Source organism: Palaemon carinicauda, chromosome 1 (genome assembly GCF_036898095.1).
Source record: "Palaemon carinicauda isolate YSFRI2023 chromosome 1, ASM3689809v2, whole genome shotgun sequence".
NCBI lineage: Eukaryota > Metazoa > Arthropoda > Malacostraca > Decapoda > Palaemonidae > Palaemon > Palaemon carinicauda.
The window spans coordinates 110194008-110208129 of NC_090725.1; the positions used below are offsets into that span (position 1 = coordinate 110194008).

Here is a 14122-nt window from a genome sequence, read left to right on the forward strand (position 1 = left end):
CCATTTTTTTATCAGACCCTTAGTTTTCCCGTTTTTTTCTCAGGACTTAGTTTTCCCCTTTTTTCTCAGACTTAGTTTTCCCATTTTATTCTCAGGCCCTTAGTTTTCCCGTTTTTCTCAGGGCCGTAGTTTTCCCCCTTTTCCCAGGCCCTTGGTTTTCCCATTTTTCTCGGGATCTTAGTTTTCACATTTTTCCTGAAGCCCTTAGTTTTACCATATTTTCTTAGTACCTTAATTTTCCCATTTGTTTTATCAAGCCTTTAGTTTTCCTGTTTTTTCTCAGGATTTAGTTTTCTCCTTTTATCTCTGGCCCTTAGTTTTCCAGTTTTATTCTCAGGCCCTTAGTTTTTCTTTTTTCCCAGGCCCTTAGTTTTCCCAGTTTTCTCATGCCTTAAGTTTTACCATTTTTCTAGTCCTTAGTTCTCCCATCTTTTCTCAGGCCATTAGTTTTCCCGTTTTTTCTCAATACTTAGTTTTCCCTTTTTTGGGGGCCCTCAGTTTTCCCATTTTTTTTCAGGCCCTTAGTTTTACCGTTTTTTCTCAGGACTCAGTTTTCCCATTTTTTCTCTGGACCTTAGTTTTCCCATTTTATTCTTAGGCTTTTAGTTTTCCCAATTTTCTCAGGCCCTTAGTTTTCCCTTTTTTCTCAAGCCCTTAGTTTTCCTATTTTTCTCAGTCCTTAAGTTTTCCCGTTTTCCTCAGGCCATTAGTTTTCCCATTTTTTCTCAGGACTTTAGTTTTCCCAATTTTTCTCAGGCCCTTAGTTTTCTTATTTTTCTCAGGCCTTAAGTTTTCACATTTTTCCTCAGGGCTATAGTTTTCCCATTTTTTCTCAGGCCTTTATTTTTCCCAATTTTTCTCAGGCCCCTAGTTGTCCTATTTTTTTCAGGCCCTTATTTTTCCCATTTTTTCCTCAGACCTTTAGTGTTCCCATTTTTTCTCAGGGCTTTAGTTTTCCTATTTTTTCTCAGGGCCTTAGTTTTACTATTATTTCTCTGGCCCTTAGTTTTCCTATTTTTCTCAGGCCCTTAGCTCCTCATTTTTTCTCAGGCTGTTAGTTTTCCCATTTTTTTTCAGGCTCTTAGTTTTCCCATTTTTTTCTCAGGCCCTTAGTTTTCCCATTATTTCTCAGGCCCTTAGTTTTCCTATTTTTCTCAGGCCCTTAGTTTCCCCATTTTTTCTCAGGCTCTTAGTTTTCCCATTTTTCTCAGGCCTTATTTTTCCCATTTTTGTCTCAGTCACTTTGTTTTCCTTTTTTCTTTCTCAGGACCTTAGTTTTCCCATTTTTTTCTCAGGACCTCAGTTTTCCCATTTTCTCTGAGGCCCTTAGTTTTCTCATTTTCTGAGTCCCTTAGTTTTCCTATTATTTTTCTCAGGCCTTTAGTTTTCCCATTTTTTCTTTGGTCCTTATTTTTCCCATTTTCTCTCAGGCCCTTAGTTTTCCTCATTTCTCTCGATGCAAACCCGTCCCGAATTATGATATAAAAATATAATGACTGAAGGCGAAGATGCGCAAATAAAACATAAACTCATTTTGATTCATCTGTTTTATATTTTAAGCTTTTTGATTTAATTAAGATTTAGCGTCAATTTTTTTTACACTATAAAATTAATATCAAATTCCTCTTAACACTAAATGCAATTTAATATTTTGATGCTTCTAATGATCCTCATTATTAAAGTTATTCAATTTTTGATTAGTCGATTAAAAATCATTAAAAGACCTTCGATTTCATTGTACTAAAGATCATTATTAAAATGCTTGGCTTTTTTATTTGTTGATTATAAATGATTAAAAAACCTACGATTTCGTCCTTTTTTTTCATTTGTCTAAGTAATTACCATAAACGAAATGAAAAAAAAAATAATGTTATTAAAGCAGATATTAATGTATTTATTACTGGGAATTATAATGGCAGTTTTGTGAAAAAAAAGTTATTAAAAAAGATAGATATTTATATGAAAAAACAAAAATATATTCAAACAGATAAATATTTTAATTTACCACTAGGAATTATAGGAGCTGTTTTGTGGAAAAAAAAATATTCAAACAGATTGATATTCTTATTTACTACCAGGAATTATAACGGCTGCTTTGTAAAAAGAAAAAAATTATTCAAACAGATAGACATTTTTATTCACCACAAGGAATTATAGCGGCTGTTTTGTTAAAAAAACCTAACGCAATAATTCTGTTGGCAGATGTAAATTTTACGATGACATTTCGTAACATGTGTAAGCATTAAGTCTTGTCCATGAGTGATTTGAGCTAGGCGAATCCGCTTAAATAGGCTTAAGCCTTCAGATTAAGGAGTAAGCCAATACCTAGGCTACTGGATAGCATGAACGCGTTGCATGATCTTACATGACAGTAGATATTCACAAACATTGTTTATTTTATATATATATATATATATATATATATATATATATATATATATATATATATATATATATATATATATATATATACACGGTATATAATCAGCTTTTGGTGTCATTGCAATTAGCAGCTGTTGGTATAGTTGCAATTGAGAAGTGTAATAATCAGCAGGTTTTTGTGTCATTGCAATTAAGTAGTTCAATAATCAGCCAGTTTTTGGTATAGTTGCAATTAAGAAGTGTAATAATAATCAGCTAGTTTTGGTGTCGTTGCAATTAAAAAGTATAATAATTAGCAGCTCTTGGTATAGTTGAAATTAAGAAGTGTAATAATCAGTAGCTTTTGGTATAGTTGCAATTAAGAAGTGTAATAATCAGCTAGTTTTGGTGTCGTTGCAATTAAAAAGTATAATAATTAGCAGCTGTTGGTGTAGTTGCAATTAAGAAGTGTAATAATCAGCAGGTTTTGGTGACGTTCCAATTAGCAAGTGTAGTAATTAGCAGGTGTTGGTGTAGTTGCAATAAAAAGTGTAATAATCAGTAGTTGTTGGTATAGTTGCAATTAAGAAGTATAGTAATCAACAGTTCTTTGTTTCATTACAATTAACAAGTGTATAATCAGCAGCTGTTGTTATAATTGCGATTAAGAAGTGTAATAATCAGCAGGGTTTGGTGACGTTGCAATTAAGAAGTGTAATAATCAGCCGGCTTTTGTGTTGTTGCATTTAAAAAGTGTAATAACCAGTAGTTTCTAGTGGCGTTGGAATTAGGAAATGTCATAATCAGCAGATTCTGGTGTCATTGCAATTAAGAAGTGTAATAATCAGCAGGCTTTTTTGTTGTTGCATTTAAAAAGTGTAATAATCAGCCCGTTCTAGTGGCGTTGCAATTGGGTGTAATAATGAGCAGTTTCTAATGTCCTTGCAATTAAGAAGTGTAATAACGAGCAGCTTCTTGTGTCGTAGCAAATAAGAAGTGTAATAATCAACACGTTTTGGTGCCATTGCAATTAAGAAATATCATAATTAGAAGATTATGGTGTCGTTGCAATTAAGTGTAATAATGAGCAGTTTCTAATGTTGCAATTAAGAAATGTAATAATCAGCAGCTTTGGGGGTCTTTGAATTTAAGAATTTAATAGGCAGCCTTTAGTGCCGTTGCAATTAAGAAGTGTAATATACAGCAGGTTTTGGTGTCATTGCAATTAAGAAGTGTAATAATCAGCAGGCTTTTTGTAGTTGCATTTAAAAAGTGTAATAATCAGCCCTTTCTACTGGCTTTGCAATTGAGCGTAATAATGAGCAGTTTCTAATGTCGTTGCAATCAAGAAGTGTAATAATGAGCAGCTTCTTGTGTCGCAGCAAATAAGAAGTGTAATAATCAGCAACTTCTGGTTTCGTTGCAATCAAGAAATGTCATAATCAGAAGATTCTGGTGTCGTTGCAATTAAGAAATGTAATAATTAATAGCTTTTGGGGATCATTGAATTTAAGAAGTGTAATAATAGGTTGCTACTGGTGTCCATGCTATTTAAAGAAGTGTAATAATCAACATTCTTTGGTGTCATCGCAATGAAGTGTAATAATGAGCAGCTTTTGGTGTCGTTGCAATCAAGAAGTGTAATAATAAGTAGCTTTTGGTGTAGGTACAGTTAAGAAACGTAATAATCAGCAGATGTTGGTGTAGTTGCAATTAAGAAGTGTAATAATAACCAGGTTTTTGATGTCGTACTTAAGATATGTAATGATCATCAGTTGTTGGTGTAGTTACTATTAAGAAATGTAATCATCGGCAATTATGAAATGTAATAATTAGCTGCTTATTATTCTTATTATTACAAACTAAGCTACAACCCTGTTTGAAAAAGCAAGATTCTATAAGCCCAAGGGCTCCATCAAGGAAAAATAGCCCAGTGAGGAAAGGAAACATGGAAAGAAATAAACTAAAAGAGAAGTAATGAACATCACAATCACTATAAGATATTTTAAGAACATTAAAATAATCTTCATATATAAACTGTAAAAACTTAAAAACAAGAGAAAGAAAAATAAGATAGAATAATGTGCCCGAGTGTACCCTCAAGCAAGAGAACTCTAACCCAAGAGACTAAAGGCCCATCACTCTACCCCATCAGAGAAGTGTAAAAGTCGTTCATGAATGGCAGACACAAGGAACTGGGACATTGTCCTAGCAAGCAGAACAATGCCCTAGAGACTGACCATATATACATTTGATCAGCGCCCAAGCGCTCTTTCCACCCAAGCTAGGACCAGGGAGGGCCAGGTAGTGGCTGCTGATGAGTCGGCAGATAGACCTATAGGCTCCCCCAAACCCCCCAACCTTAACTCACAAGGATGGTAAGGTTGCAGACACTAAAGGCAGTAACGAGTCTGAGCGGGACTCGAACCCCCGTCTGGCAAACACCAGGCAGAGACGTTGCCAATCAGGCCACAATAGCAGAGGATATTTTACCATCGAGAAATAAAGAGCATTCCGGTATGAATTTTAATCTATGTATTTGATAATATGATTGTTATTCCCGTAAAATTCAAATAACTTTAACGACATAGTAACGCATGTTTCATGTATCCGTGCCTGTTATAATCTGCTGTATTCAATAATGTATATATTTTTAATAGATTTGACTCTATCCGAGGATGAATACACTCAAATTGTCATATTATGATTTTGAAAATATATTCTTGTGTTATTATCAAGTTGAAGTTGAAATCACTAGGTTTTTGTGTTGCATAAATAGACCTTGGAATTGGTGAAAATTAAACTTTTATTTGGCTATGAAATTTGTATATATATATATATATATATATATATATATATATATATATATATATATATATATATATATATATATATATATATATATATATGTATATGTATATTATATGTATATATATATATATATATATATATATACAGTATATATATATATATATATATATATATATATATATATACAGTATATATATATATATATATATATATATATATATATATATATATATATATATATATAGTATAATGTATTTATTTATTTTAATTTACTTAAGGGCATTTTAGTCGCATTATTTAATGATGAACTGTAAAAGTAAAGATATACATATATATATATATATACATATATATATATGTATATATATATATATATATATATATATATATATATATATATATATATATATATATATATATATATATATATATATATATATAACCTGAAAAAATTATTAGGAACTCAATCCCCATGTTTTGTTTGACCTTAATACATTGTTGATATAATGGCGTTTTATTCTTTCTTTTTCTAGTTGTAATATTTTCGCTAGATGGCTTTGCTCTTTTGTTTTACGCTGCTATTTTGTAGTTTGGTCCCATTCATTATGCCATGTTCGTGTTAAAGATTGGCAGTTGGTACACTGTTGCTTGTGTTTGCTTGCAAAGAGGGTTTTAATTTAATTTTCTTATGGCGGAATATTATATGTAGTATGGTCTTTTCGACTTTGCTGTGTTTGGAAACATCCTTAACTTTTATTTGTCTACAGATATTACAACAACAAATGCAGCCGTTTCTAGTCCCAATGCAAGAAAAAAGTTTCAGAGAAGTCTTTATTCGTGTCTGGTGTTTGAGCAGATTTTATCACCATGCTGGCTAGGGTGGATTGGTGATGGTGGGAGACTATTCTGATTACTCACAGCAAATCAACTTTAGTATGGGTGGCCCTGACTAGTACAGCTTTGCTGATCAGGGCGGTACGCAAACCCTTTCACCATGTTAAGGTATCCAAACAGAAATTAAAACTCAAAATAGGCTTTTATTTTAGGGGTAAAGGGGTGGGTTTAGAGTTAATATAAGATTTACTAGTTCTCAACACGTTTTTAATTCATTGAATCAGTAAATATAAGAAGCTGCCTACTCTTACACTAGGCTAACTAGCCATATATCAAACCCCTTATTCACTGTGTATTTAATTATATATAGCTTTCCCGTTTCATAGTCCTCAGCCTCGTAGAAATGGGTCTACCAACTTTCTAGTGCCTTGTGGAACCTAGTTGGAAGTTTGGTGAACTCTGGGGGAGTGCGGAGAGCATACCCAAATAATCTCCATTTACCCCTCATCATGATCTCATCCACATATGTCACTCGAGTAATCTCTCTTATAGTTTCCTTTCTAATCCTATCCTGCCGTTTAACTCCCAACATTTTTCTGAGGGCTTTATATAAATTTATAATTATAAAGATTTCTTTCGTCCATATTTTAGAACCTTAAACACTATAGTCAGCCATTTGATCATAGTATCACCACTGTACTATATAAACACATTTATAAATCCATCAGCCCATAGTTTCTTTAAGTTTTCATCCATGAATCAGCAGTTAAAGAATGGCAGGGAAGGAGGAGGGCTTAGGACGAACCTCTAAGGGGGGTGGGGGGGAAGATTGAGATGGAGGTCGAGAATTATATAACGATAAAGTTAAGGATGATATGGAGAGAAGAGGTTTGGCGGAAGAGGATGCCTTTGATAGAAGACCTTGGAGAGGGCGCATCAGGCAACCGACCCCTTAATGTTAGGATAACAGTGGGAAAAGAAGATGATGTGGCAGTAACTTGCGTTGTGCTTCTTTGGAGCCACCCGCTGTTAGATAAAAACAACTTATTGAATTTGTTTAGGAAATCGAAAATGAGATATATTTAGAAAAAAGGATACCATGTAATGGATTTTCACAATATAATTTTTTTTACATGTCTGATACAAAACTTGAAGTGTGGTTTTTTTTTTTTTTTTTTTTTTTAATCCCTAGTTGATTAACAGATCCACTGGGAATCAAAGTAAGTTTCTACTAAAAAAAAAAAATGCGTTTAATTTTTCGAATAAAAAGCATCCGTGGCAGTAACTTCGTTTGATGGGGAAAAACTTTGTTAAATAGCTTACACGCAACACTCATGAGAGAGAGAGAGAGAGAGAGAGAGAGAGAGAGAGAGAGAGAGAGAGAGAGAGAGAGAGAGAGAGAGAATCCATTAATAAAAGAGATTACAGAATATATCGGATCTTTTTTCCTCATAGGAAGATTGAGGGGCAGCAAACTAGCTCCCTCTCTCTCTAGCCCTTTTATAAGACGAGGTTAGTTTTTGCAAAGATATCCGAAGGTAGGCATATTTTTTTGCCTTGGGATATTGCGTGTGCACGCACTGACACCTCTACCACCCCACCCTCTACCCCTAGGAATCCACCTGGAACCACCCACCTCCTCAGCCAACAATCCAACTCTACCCTTTCACCTACAGTCTCTGTGGTAACTGGGGAAATAATTCCCTTTGCAATACAGCTCTTAGGTCACCTTTCAGTCTGATGGGGTGGGAGGAGTTTGGCCTTGGAGATGTAAGGGGTTGGAAAAGGGGAGGGGGGCAGATCTAAGAGTCCTTTTGTTTTCAATCAGATTAAAGATAGACATTCTGTAAAGGCACCAAGATGAGATGTTAGCCTTTCTCTTAACATGACATTGTGCTGGTAAACTAGCTCTGTAGGAGTCAAGTTTGACTCAGTGTGCTGGTAAATTAGCTGTCAAGGAGTCAAGTTATTGTCTCTGTAGGAGTTAATTTTGACTCACTGTGCTGGTAAACTAGCTCTGTAGGAATAAAGTTTGACTCATTGTCCTGGTAAACTAGCTCTGTAGGAGTCAAGTTTGACTCATTGTCTTTGTAGGAGTCAAGTGTGACTCATTGTGTTGGTAAACTAACTCTGCAGGAGTCAAGTTTGACTCATTGTGTTGGTAACTAGCTCTGTAGGAGTCAAGCTTGACTAATTGTGCTGGTAACTCTCCATCCTAATAATGATAAAGATATTCTTACTGAAGAAATATTCATGTGATCTCTAAGCTAAGATTGAATTAGAAATTATTTTGTTCCAGCTAATATTAAAAACTGTTGGTCCAGAAAATGATATGTAAATTAACTGAATAGATTTAATTTGTTTTCATCTGTGATATTACATGAACATACTATGTAGTGATGGAAAATCCTCGGGAATAATGTTTCGATAATTCCATTCGCCATTCATGCATAATTAAGGCTTTTTCTGTTAATGATAAATGCAAAAACATGTACACTGAATGGTAGAGACAACACAGTGTATGAAAGTAGACACAGAGGAAACTATTTTCTTGTTTTAGAGATTTCACTGTTAAGTTGTTACTCTACTTAACTGGACAAACTGTAACCCATTAGCCTACATCACCTAAATATGAATGGAATGTTGAGATCAAAACATTTTGGCATAATTCATAATACATCTTTTTTTCTTTGCATCCTTGAAAAGAAGGTTGCATGTTGGATGCTGTTTAATCCATCAAGAGTCATATATTCTTGATTAGGATGATACATAGTATGTGAATGAACGTAACTTGATATCTTCCTCGACTATTATTATTATTATTATTATTATTATTATTATTATTATTATTACTACTACTACTACTACTACTACTACTACTACTACTACTACTACTACTACTACTACTACAATTGGTAGTGCCATAGCCTCTGACGGTACACTCGAGTTTAGTTCTCTTCCTCTTGTTTTGTTAAAGTTTTTATAGTTTATACAGGAGATATTTATATTAATGTTACTCTTCTTAAAATATTTTATTTTCCTTTCCTCACTGGGCTATTTTCCCTGTTGGAGCCCCTGGGCTTATAGCATCTGCTTTTCCTACTAGGGTTGTAGCTTAGCAATAATAATAATAATAATAATTATAACCAAGCTAGAACCCTACTTGGAAAAGCATGATGTTACAAGCTCATGACCTCCAACATGTAAAAATAGCCCAGTGAGGAAAGGAAATAAGGAAATAAACTAAACGAAAAATAAAGAATAATTAATATAAAAAATCTTAATATCAGTAACAACGATAGAATAGATTTGTTATATATAAATTATAAAGACAGACTTGTGTTAGCCTGTTCAATATAAAAACATTCGCTACAAGTTTGAAGTTCCACCGATTCAACTGCCTGATTAGAAAAATCATTCTACAATCTCTTTTAACTGGAATAAAATTTCTAGAATACTGTGTCGTATTGAACCTCCTGATAGAGAAGATTTGTGTTATACAATTATTTAAGAAATAGATATGCTGATAGGGGATAAAGTTTTTAGATTATCAATAAGACATCAGGAATTTAAATCCTTTTTATCAATACATTGAGGAATGATATGTATAAGAGAGTAAATGATGATGTCCTTACAGAAATCGAGAATAAATGTTTGGAGAGACAGAAACAGGAGAAAATTACAGTCATTTGTAAACATTCATAATTTAATTTGTTTTTTCCGTGTTGCGTATTTTTTTTTTCATTATACTAGAAGATATTTATTAGTTTATAGAAACTATCTTTTCTCTATTATAAAGAGTAAGTGTCCGATTATATATATATATATATATATATATATATATATATATATATATATATGTATATATATATATATATATATATATATATATATACTGTATATATATATATATATATATATATATATATATATATATATATATACTGTGTATATATGTATATATATATATATATATATATATATATATATATATATATATATATATATATATATATATATATATATATCCAGTCAGGTTAAGCTTTCCCAGTCCCCTGTGTAGGGGGAGAGGGAGTAGTCATACCCTGGTGAGAGGAGGTAGATACATGTCCATATGCGTGCGTATTTAGCCTTCATTTTTGACGGGTCGCATACACTACCAACTCAAAAATAGTCTTAGCTAGGTAAGTCTAGTTCAGCTTTAAGGAACCTTTAGATTATAAGTTACTCTTTTGTTTCATTTCCAAATATATTATGGATCATTTTTTGAGGCAAGTGTACCATTAGGGGAGACATAATAATTGTCCAAAAAAAAAAAAAAAAAAAAAAAAGCTTATATATTTCAACTTTAAACGAAAGAAAAAAAAATGAAATTGTTCGAATTGTTTCCGAGTTATTTTTTCTAAGTTGAATAAGTATTGTATAGAGTACAGCAATTATCCATTACGCCTTACAAAAGATGGGATGGTGTTGACCTAATGGCCTTCCATTAGCCCCTTCCTCAACCCCTTAACCTTCCCCTACCCTCTCCCTCGTACCCCCCCCCCCCCCCCCCCCCAGAACCTCCCCATAGCTCCCCCAGCTCCCCACTCCCCGGTAATCTTAATCCCCACCCCAATTTCTTTTAATTTCGACGGGGCTGAAACTCAACCTTCCTCAACCCCTTTACCTTCCCCTACCTTCTCCCCCTCCCCTGTACCTCCCCAGAACTTTCCCATTGCTCCCCCAGCTATCCACTCCCCCGTAATCCCCAATCCACACCCCAATTTCTTTTAATTTCGACGCTGGGTTGAAACACAACCTTCCTCAACCCCTTAACCTTCCCCTACCCTCTTCCCCTCCCCTGCAATCCCCAGAACCTCCCCATAGATCCCCCAGCTATCCTCTCCCCAGTAATCCCCAATTCGCCACCCCAATTTCTTTTAATTTCGACGCTGGGTTGAAACTAAAAAAACCCATCTTGTAAACAATGATGCCGTAACTAGAAACGCGAGTGACATAGTGATATTAATGATTTTATGAATGAATTAAAGTTCTAGATGGTGTTTTAAACCTAGAGGGAAAATGCCAGTCTTTTTTTACGTAGATGGGAATAGCTTAAAATAGGAGGAGAAAGGGAAAAAACAGAGGGTAAAGAGAAAGGAAGAAACTGAGATTAAAATTATTTACCTTCAAAGTCCTGTGTCTTGTTCAAATTTTTAGAAGTCACGGGGAGAAAAGCTGTGAATGTATATATATATATATATATATATATATATATATATATATATATATATATATATATATATATACATATATGTATATATATACATATATATACATATATGTATATATATACATGCATATATATATATATATATATATATATATATATATATATATATATATATATATATATATATATATATATATATATATATATATATATATGCAACAACAACAAATGCAGCCGTTTCTAGTCCACTGCAAGACAAAAGCCTCGGCGGCCATATCCAGATTAATGTCTGTGGTTTGGCCAGTTTTCATCATCACGCAGGCCAACTGCGGATTGGTGATGGTGGGACACTTATGTCTGATCTCAGAGCAAACCATCCAAGTATGAGTGGTCCTGTCTCGTACAGCTTTGCTGATCATGACGATACGCAAACCCTTTCACCGCGTTGAGGTATCCCCACTCCGAAAGGGATACATATACATACATATTTCCTTATTTCCTTTCCTCATTGGACTATTTTTCCCTGTTGGAACCCTTGGGCTTGTAGCATCTTGCTTTTCCAACTAGGGTTGTAGCCTGGCTAGTAATAATAATAATAATAATAATAATAATAATAATAATGATTTTATTTGGGCAAGAAAACGAAAATCAATTTTTTTTTTTTTTTTAGATTTGCAAATATCATTATGATCTCCAGCATTATTTATTCATTTGCAAATTTCTTCACTCTTCTTCTCCATCTGGGAATCATCATCATCGTTTTACTATCTCTCTCTCTCTCTCTCTCTCTCTCTCTCTCTCTCTCTCTCTCTCTCTCTCTCTCTCTCTCTCTCTCTCAAAGACAAAACGTTATTTAATTTGGAAATTGATGATAGTTCTCTCTCTCTCTCTCTCTCTCTCTCTCTCTCTCTCTCTCTCTCTCTCTCTCTCTCTCGTCTGGCAAGCACTACTATAGCTTAGAGTTCAAGCCTCCTACCCGAAGATGGGTAAGTTCTTGAAAAATTAAGTTTGCTTCTGGTCACATGAGCAGAAAATTAGGTATTTAGTTGTTACCCGACTGTTGAGGAACAGTGTCAATTTTTTTATTTTTTTGGCTGATAGGAAAGAGATATTAATGAGGTATTAATTAAGATTTGCGGATGACATAGGTCTGTTTATTAAATCATGGGAGGAATTAAAAAAGATTATAAACAATTTCAATAGAGAAAGTAGAAATGTAGGCCTGAAAATGGATATGAGTAATGCTAAGATAATGTTCAATGGAAATGCCGAGAGGGAAAAAATAATAGTTATGGACGAATCTCTAGAGATTGTTAATGAATATACAGTACATACTTTTAGCTAGCTAATCATGGTAGGAATAGCTTAGAAAGTTAAGTATAAGTAAGAGTCATGTGAAGTGGTGGTTAAGCACAATTTTATTTATATAAAGGTACTTTTTTCTTGTCAAGGTCCCTATGTTAATTTAATACATTAATTTTTTATTTTTATTTTAATTTGTTTTCTATTATGAGTTGTTTGCTATCAAAACATGAGGACATTGAGTTATTCTCCTTTTCTCTTCCCTTACGCCAATTCTCATTCTTCCTCTTCCCCATTCTGCCTTCATACTCTAAAACATTATTTATATCATTTCCAATGAGAATCAATCAACATATCTTCTTACTATCCTATCCCCCAGTCCTCTTGCTCCTTATTCTCCTCATTATCCTCCCCATACTCCTTTTCTCTTTCCTTACGCCAATTCTCATTTTTCGTCTTCCCCATTCTGCTTTTATACTTTAAAACATTGTTTATCATTTCCATGAGAACCAATCAACATATCTATCTACTATCCTATCCCACAGTCCTCTTGCTCCTTATCCTGCTCCTTATTTTACTCCGAGTTATCCTTCTTATTCTCCTCTTCTCTTTCCTTACGCCAATTCTCATTCTTCCTCTTCCCCATTCTGCCTTCATACTCTAAAACATCGTTTATCATTTCCATGAGAATCAGTCAACTTATCTATCTTCTGTCCTTTCCCTCATCCTCTTGCTCCTTATTCTTCTCCTTATTCTCCTCCTCTTCCCTTACGACAACTCTCATTCCTCCTCTTCCCCATTCTGCCTTCATACTCTAAAACATCGTTTATCATTTCCATGAGAATCAGTCAACTTATCTATCTTCTGTCCTTTCCCTCATCCTCTTGCTCCTTATTCTTCTCCTTATTCTCCTCCTCTTCCCTTACGACAACTCTCATTCCTCCTCTTCCCCATTCTGCCTTCATACTCTAAAACATCGTTTATCATTTCCATGAGAATCAGTCAACTTATCTATCTTCTGTCCTTTCCCTCATCCTCTTGCTCCTTATTCTTCTCCTTATTCTCCTCCTCTTCCCTTACGACAACTCTCATTCCTCCTCTTCCCCATTCTGCCTTCATACTCTAAAACATCGTTTATCATTTCCATGAGACTCAATCAACATATCTTCCTACTGTCGTATCCCCCAATCTTCTTGCTCCTTATCCTCCTCCCTCGTTCTCCTCCTCTGTTCTCCTTACGCCAATCCTCATTTATCCTCCCCCTCCTTTCCGCCCTTCTGCCTTCATACTTGAAGAGCATCATCGGTGGCCGGAGAACGCAGGCTAATTATGACATGAATAATACGCCCGTTTGCTCCCACTGAGCCAATATATCTCTCATCATTACTCAGCCAGCGAGTTGAACGGACACCCACCATGTTTAGGGCCTCCTCTGTCCCTCTCGCTAGTCTGGTCCGGCCCTATCCCTACTAGCCAAGTACTAGCCCGACCCTCGGGTCGTTAATAGGCGAAGGAGATTGCCATAACTTCTTCACTCTGAGATGATAGATTTAATTTGCACTTTTTGTGGTATTAGTTAAATTGGTGTGAGTTGTAAGG

At 34.4% G+C, this 14122-nt stretch overlaps 1 protein-coding gene across 1 annotated transcript in view; it reads right to left on the reverse strand.

Moving 5' to 3' along the window:
- The window catches only part of LOC137654301 (dentin sialophosphoprotein-like), a 43250-nt gene extending 30262 nt beyond the window's left edge, over positions 1-12988 (reverse strand). Inside the window, exon 1 of the mRNA XM_068387954.1 lies at positions 12888-12988. Within this exon, the coding sequence (XP_068244055.1) occupies positions 12888-12988 (101 nt within the window). The remainder of the gene's footprint in view (positions 1-12887) is intronic.
- Between the last annotated feature and the right edge of the window lie 1134 nt (positions 12989-14122).